This window comes from Oncorhynchus keta, chromosome 12, assembly GCF_023373465.1.
Source record: "Oncorhynchus keta strain PuntledgeMale-10-30-2019 chromosome 12, Oket_V2, whole genome shotgun sequence".
Classification (NCBI taxonomy): domain Eukaryota; kingdom Metazoa; phylum Chordata; class Actinopteri; order Salmoniformes; family Salmonidae; genus Oncorhynchus; species Oncorhynchus keta.
Genome location: NC_068432.1, coordinates 23265611 through 23272761, shown reverse-complemented (window position 1 = coordinate 23272761; position 7151 = coordinate 23265611). Strand labels below are relative to the sequence as shown.

Below are 7151 nucleotides of genomic sequence, written 5' to 3'. Positions count from 1 at the left end.
GAAGAAAAATGTGTCTCCGTTATAATTCAATAAAGGACTGTGTTTGATCTCAGCTACAGTTGAAGTCGGAAGTTTACATGCACTTAGGTTGGAGTCAAACAAACTCGTATTTAAACCACTCCACAAATTTCTTGTTAACAAACTATAGTTTTGGCAAGTCGGTTAGGACATCTACTTTGTGCATGACACAAGTCATTTTTCCAACAATTGTTTACAGACAAATTATTTCACTTATAAGTCACTGTATCACAATTCCTGTGGGTCAGAAGTTTACATACACAAAGTTGACATTGCCTTTAAACAGCTTGGAAAATTCCAGAAAATGTCATCATGGATTTAGAAGCTTCTAATTGACATCAGTTGAGTCAATTGGTGTACCTGTGGATGTATTTCAAGGCCTACCTTAAATCAGTGCCTCTTTGCTTGACATTATGGGAAAATCAAAAGAAATCCGCGAAGACCTCCGAATTTTTTTTTGTAGACCTCCACAAGTCTGGTTCATCCTTGGGAGCAATTCCCAAATGCCTGAAGGTACCACATTCATCTGTACAAACAATAGTACCCAAGTATAAACACCATGGGACCACGCAGCTGTCATACCGCTCAGGAAGGGGACACATTCTGTCTCCTAGAGATGATTGTACTTTTGTGCGAAAAGTGCAAATCAATTTCAGAACAACAGCAAAGGACCTTGTGACGATGCTGGAGGAAACAGGTACAAAAGTATCTATATCCACAGTAAAACGAGTCCTATGTCGACATAACCTGAAAGGCCGCTCAGCGAGGAAGAAGCCACTGCTCCAAAACCGCCATAAAAAAGCCAGACTACGGTTTGCAACTGCACATGGACAAATATCGTACTTTTTGGAGAAATGTACTCTGGTCTGATGAAACAAAAATAGAACTGTTTGGCCATAATGACCATCGTTATGTTTGGAGGAAAAAGGGGGATGCTTGCAAGCTGAAGAACACCATCGCGGGGGGGGGGGTGTTCATGTTATGGGAGTGCTTTGCTGCAGGAGGGACTGGTGCACGTCACAAGATAGATGGCATCATGAGGATGGAAAATTATGTGAAGCAACATCTCAAGACATCAGGAAGTTAAAGCTTGGTCGCAAATGGGTCTTCCAAATTAACAATGATCCCAAGCATACTTCCTAAGTTGCTTAAGGACAACAAAGTCAAGGTATTGGAGTGGCCATCACAAAGCCCTGACCTCAATCCTATAGAAAATTTGTTGGCAGAACTGAAAAGGCATGTGTGAGCAAGTAGGCCTTACAAACCTGACTCAGTTACACCAGCTCTGTTAGGAGGAATGGGTCAAAATTCACCCAACTTATTGTGGGAAGCTTGTGGAAGGCTACCCTAAATGTTTGACCCAAGTTAAACAATTTAAAGGCAATGCTACCAAATACTAATTGAGCGTATGTAAACTTCTGACCCACTGGGAATGTGATGAAAGAAATAAAAGCTGAAATAAATCATTGTCTCAACTATTATTCTCACATTTCACATTCTTAAAATGAAGTGGGGATCCTAACTGACCTAAGACAGGGATTTTTTTTTAAACTGAGATTAAATGTATTTGGCTAAGGTGTATGTAAACTTCCGACTTCAACTGTATGTGTTTCTGCTACAGGCTTGGACAAGTCTCTGATATTCGGGTGGTTTTTCATGGTCTCCTCATACTTCTGTCCACAGAACTTCTCTACTGTCACACTGCATACAGTACCTGGGTCCAAACAGTGAGGAGCTATGCCTAGGGTGGGAACACACAAACCTTTTTGTTCAGTTTCATGCATGAGAGACACTTCTAACCTATTGCTATCGTCACTGTTTTACCACAAACAACAATACAAGGCATGTTTTAGGTTTACATAATAAGCTAAGTTAAACATGACTGCTATTCTGTTTCTTACTGGTTGTCCTTACCATATCCATCTGGATTGGAACGTGGGGTGAAGAAACTCTGGACTCCACAGGTACTACAAAATGTGTGCTTCCCAATGTGTGTATTAAATGTATATGTGTTAATAATCTCCAAACCCTGAAACAAGAAATTAACCAAATTAACATTCAAACTGACCAACCTGGTAGAGCTATTACCAAACATCACCCTGTAAAAATGTTGTATTACCTGTAAAAGGTTAAACTGATTTTCTGGCACAATGAAATGATGGTTTTGCTTCTTGGTGCAGATGCTACAGCTAGATAAAGAAACCAGAATGAGTCATATTGTGATGAACATAGTAAGTTATAATTCCGTAATAGAAATATGATGGTAAAAGAATCAAAAGACAGTTCATATACAAAGATTTTGTCATTTGGGCAGGAAGTAAGTAAACATTCGCTAAGCCAGAATAGCCCATAGTTTCTTTTTATTTTTGCTCATTCTCAAACCTGTATCTCCAATTCTCCATCACTATAAATTGGGGCCCCAGATTTGCATTGTTTTCCTTTCTGTTATCCTCCTAAGACCCAGCAATTAATTTTCCTCTCTAGTGGACATCAGTTCTTGGTCCTTATCTCCGAGGCCACTGTATTAAGAACTGTTGTCCCTTTGAGAGGACATTCTGGGCTTTTCAATGATTACATGTGTGGGGGTGTGACCTTGACAGCCCTATATTCCTGGTTCTTAAAAACAATTGCAAATTTTATGGACATTTGAAAATAAGTGTAATTATGAATTGTAATTTTTGTGAGTTGGAAATTCACATTGTGTCTAGAAAATAAATATCCCAGGAATAGTGAAGGGGGTTGTAAGGACTGTGTAATAATTTTTTTCACATTAAATAAGAGCTTATTAAGAAATATCCTGTAGTGGACACCCGGATGCCACAACTATGTATTTCACCTTCTGTACCCATGTAAATGTTTTCATATTTATGTCCTAATGACCACTACAGAGGGCAATTTTGCACTTACAATAAAATATAAATATTTTTAGACATGTTTTGTTTTTTCACCCCAAACACTAATGTAAAAATAAAAATAATCCCAACATTTTTTTCCAGGTCTCAGGATTATAGCCTGCCCTTTCTATTGCTGTTGCAGTGAACCGTATCTGTAATGGATCACTGTTGAAATGTTGCAGATCATACTCGCAGTCGAAAACCAGAAGGTCTGGGGAATTCCAGACTTCGAATCTGACAGCCCCACAATGGCATCCGCCTGTGTGCTTCACTCGTTCCACCCTGTGTGAAGCAACACAACACATTTAGACTGTTCATGAGGCATGACAACTTCAATACGAGTTTAAAATTCTGTTCATAGAAAAGACATTTTGCTACACACCGTTTTTCCATTGCAACGTTTAATGAAATTGAAAACGAATTCCAGTGTATTCCATTAAATATATTTTGAAATCGATGATCAGAAATGTCACCAAGTTAAAATCCCTCAAGCACTACTGTAGTTTGTCGATTGATATTGCGAGAGAAAGTCCCTTATTGCCTGTGAGCAATATGAGATGGCTCTAAATATGGCTCTGCATTACATTGCCAACTTCTGCTTGAACCATGTTCTACTCCACTCTCACCATGCATGCTGAATCATGCTTTCCCAAAATATTGATACTCTTCTCTTCATTCTTGTCACCAGAGGGCCATGCTCTGTCACAGTAGACCCATTCAACTACTGTGGTTTCACTGCCTCTATCAAAGAGTACCAATATAAAAAAGATTTAGCATAATGAACACTTTAAATGAATTGTGAACTTGCAGAAAGAAATACACAGACACTTAGAGATTGGTTGTGACCAAACAGAGTAGGTTTGGTCTTTTTATTTAAGATTTTTTTGGGAAAGTTGATTTTTATTACTGAGCCAAACAGTTGGCTCAGTAATACAATATGGGACTGTTTGTTTCTATCTCAGCTGTGTGTGTCTGCTAGAGGCTTGGTTCTATGGCTTGGACATGCCTTTGATAGTCTGGTGGTTCTGCATGCTCTCCTCCCACTTCTTTCCACAGAACTTCTCTACTGTCACACTGCGCACAGTACCTGTGTCCAGACAGTGAGGAGCTACGCCTGGGGAAAAACAAACACACACATACACAAACCAGTCTGTTAACTTTCTTGCATGAGACACATTCCAACAGCCCATCCTCCTTGTTTAACCACAAATATTACATGGCACGTCAGCATAAAGAAAAGGCCAACATGCATGATTTATACTGGTCGTCCTTACCATATCCATCAGGATTGGAGCGTGGGGTGTAGAAACTCTGGACTCCACAGATCCTACAGAATGTGTGCTTGGCAGCGTGTGTATTGAATGTATATGTGGTCAGATGATCCCAACCCTGTAAAACAGGACAATCAACTAAGTTAAATATTCATTAATTGCAGGATTCACTAGCAATTAACCTGAACCATATATAAATACATTTTGAGTGAATCTGTTAGAAACCTCTATACATTGTCCTACCTGTAAAAGGGTAAACTGAATTTTTGGTACAATGAAATGACGGTTCTGCTTCTTGGTGCAAATACTACAACTAGATAAAGAAACATGAGTGAGTCATTTTGTCATACTCAATTTTCCCCCCATTCATTACAAAGTGTGGTGATATTATGTCCAGTTAATAACAATATAACAAACTAAATATCAGTTCCCCATCTTTGTGATTTGAAACGTTTTTTCTCATTATCAGTCAGACCTGTCCCACTGGGCACAAACGTCAGTTCAACTTCTAGTTATTATTTACATTTGGTTGAGTTGTCAACTACCGTGAATGCAACGTGAAATCAAACAAAAAGGTCACCCTTTCATTGGATTTGGGTTTAAAGGTTGGGAGACGAAATTATCTTCGTTTTATAACATTTTGCAAATCCACTTGCCGCATTCACATGCTAGTCGGAACTAGGACATGTCCAACTTGCTATTAGTTGAACGTGGCATGTGTTAACGACACCCAGTTAGCAAGTCGGACATTTCGGTTTCCTAGTTCCGACTAGCACGTGAACAAGGCAACTCAGGTTTCCACATTGATTCAACATTGAATTCTGTCGTTGCAATGACCTGGAAACAACGTTGATTTAAACCGTTTCTGCCCAGTGGGGTATCTATTCCATATATAATAAAAGGAATGCCTATATGTCCAGTGTTTATTAAACCATTCTGTAGTGGATCAATGTGAAAATATTAGATTATGTTTGTGTTAGGTATGTAAAGTTTTAGGCTACTGGAATGTGATAAAGAACCGGCATACTCGCAATCGAAAACAAGAAGGTCTGGGGAATTCCAGACTTCGAATCTGACAGCCCCACAATGGCATGCGCCTGTGTGCTTCACGTGATCCATTCCCAGTCCCGCCCTGTGTAAAGACAACACAACCTTTTTAGACTGTTCGTGAGGCATTACTTCATGCTTCTTTTCAAAACTGACAGAGGCTTTTTTTTTAGGTATTACGCACCGTTTTCCCGTGCAACGTTTCAATAGAATCGAAAGCAAATTCCAGTGTATTGCATTCCGTGAAATATTCCACCAACCAAGATAGTGACGCGTCGCTTAACAAGGTTATGTCGCGTTCAAAACAACTGGGAACTCAGGGAAATACGAGATCAAATCATGGCGTCAGTGATCTTCAGGCCGGAAGGTCAGAGCTCTAGAAAGAGGCCCGAGTTGGAATTCTGAGTTTAATGACCGGTCAAATCGTTTTTCCCAGTAGGAGCTCGTTTTTACCGAATTCACAGTTGTTTTGAACGCACTGAAGTCGTAGGTCAAAGTTTCCGAGTTACCAGTTCCGAGCTTCCAGTTTTGAACGCGGCATTATTGCGAAACAACTTCCCTTGCTTACGTGGAATCACGTCGAGTCTGCCAGTGTTGCCACCTTCTGTAACTATGTCTCTCCCACATTACATGCTGAATCATGCTGTCCCAAAACACTGATACTGAATCCAAGCTCATTTGTAGCTTGGTAACTAACAGTTGACAGACAAACATTCAAACAAACAAGTTTAATTTAATTATAATTTATGCTATTCACCACAAGATTTGATTGTATTATCTCATGAATAAAGAACAATACATTTCTAATTAATAGGGATGATTACATAATTGAGTAGAGGGTTATAAGAACGCTATCCAAAAAGGGCTGTGGTTACTATAGTACACAATAAACGTATATCCACGTCTGTCTGTTGTGAGATCCCTAGTCAATCACTTCTCATATTTTATAAAACTATCATTTACATGAAGCAGTTCTTTACATACAGTTCTCAACATAGACTTATGGAACATGTTTTGCATGAAAAATTGTCCTCCCTCCCATAATTACAAACAGCCAGACTGGGTTGCAAAGTACAGCAGGCTTGCACAAACACATTCCAGATAAGCTCAACTAGTCTTGAGGAAAGAGTGACGTGGCGATCACGCGTTGGGATTGAGTCACATGAAGAACCAACAGTCCATAGTGCATGCTGTGTATCTTTATGAGAATACTGTGACTGACCTAAATGACAGACCAGACAAACCAAACCACTCCTTACCCTCAATATACAGTTGGCCAGTTATTGATTCCCTGGAAGGCAGAAGAATATCAAACTTTACCCTCAGCTGCTCAAAACACTGACTGTTCACATTAAATGACAATGCTTGAATTTGATAATGTCACAAATATTATAAGTTAACATGTACTATATTCTAGCTAAAGTGTCTAGAAGGTGCTCTGTATGACCATGTCACAGATACCTTCATACTGCCAAATCAGTGTGCCTAAAAATAGCTGATGATAACTGCTTGGTCATTATGACACCAGTCTATGCCTCTTCTTGAAATAAAACAGAAGGACTATAGCATTTAACCTTTATTTAACTTGGCAAGTAAGTTAAGAACAAATTCTATTTACAATGACTGCCTACCAAAAGGCAAAAGGCTTCCTGCGGGGACGGGGGCTGGGATTAAAAATAAAAATATAGGACAAAACACACATCACGACAAGAGAGACACCACAACACTACATAAAGAGAGACCTAAGACAACAACATAGCATGGCAGCAACACAACATGGTAGCAACACAACATGGTAGCAGCACAAAACATGATACAAACATTATTGGGTACAGACAACAATACAAAGGCAAGAAGGTAGGGACAATAATACATCAGGTGAAGCAGCCACAACTGACAGTAAGAGTGTCCGTGATTGAGT

At 39.4% G+C, this 7151-nt stretch overlaps 2 protein-coding genes across 4 annotated transcripts; both read right to left on the bottom strand.

Moving 5' to 3' along the window:
* Positions 1 to 31: 31 nt before the first annotated feature.
* Positions 32 to 3524, bottom strand: LOC118391679 (centromere protein V-like). The gene is made up of 5 exons (XM_035783187.2): positions 3295 to 3524; positions 3102 to 3194; positions 2138 to 2207; positions 1933 to 2047; positions 32 to 1759 (listed from the first exon to the last, which is right to left on the bottom strand). Exons 1-5 carry the CDS (start codon positions 3303 to 3305, stop codon positions 1590 to 1592), a joined length of 459 nt encoding a protein of 152 aa, XP_035639080.1. The 5' UTR covers positions 3306 to 3524; the 3' UTR covers positions 32 to 1589.
* A 223-nt stretch (positions 3525 to 3747) lies between these two features.
* Positions 3748 to 6611, bottom strand: LOC118391678 (centromere protein V-like). 3 transcript variants are annotated; one of them, XM_035783183.2, is made up of 5 exons: positions 6490 to 6611; positions 5211 to 5315; positions 4427 to 4496; positions 4187 to 4301; positions 3748 to 4026 (listed from the first exon to the last, which is right to left on the bottom strand). In XM_035783183.2, exons 2-5 carry the CDS (start codon positions 5300 to 5302, stop codon positions 3902 to 3904), a joined length of 402 nt encoding a protein of 133 aa, XP_035639076.1. In that variant the 5' UTR covers positions 5303 to 5315; positions 6490 to 6611; the 3' UTR covers positions 3748 to 3901. The 3 variants fall into 3 exon arrangements, with proteins under 3 accessions (XP_035639076.1, XP_035639077.1, XP_035639078.1); XM_035783184.2 differs by lacking the exon at positions 6490 to 6611 and adding an exon at positions 5740 to 5863; XM_035783185.2 differs by lacking the exon at positions 6490 to 6611 and adding an exon at positions 5415 to 5855.
* Positions 6612 to 7151: the final 540 nt, after the last annotated feature.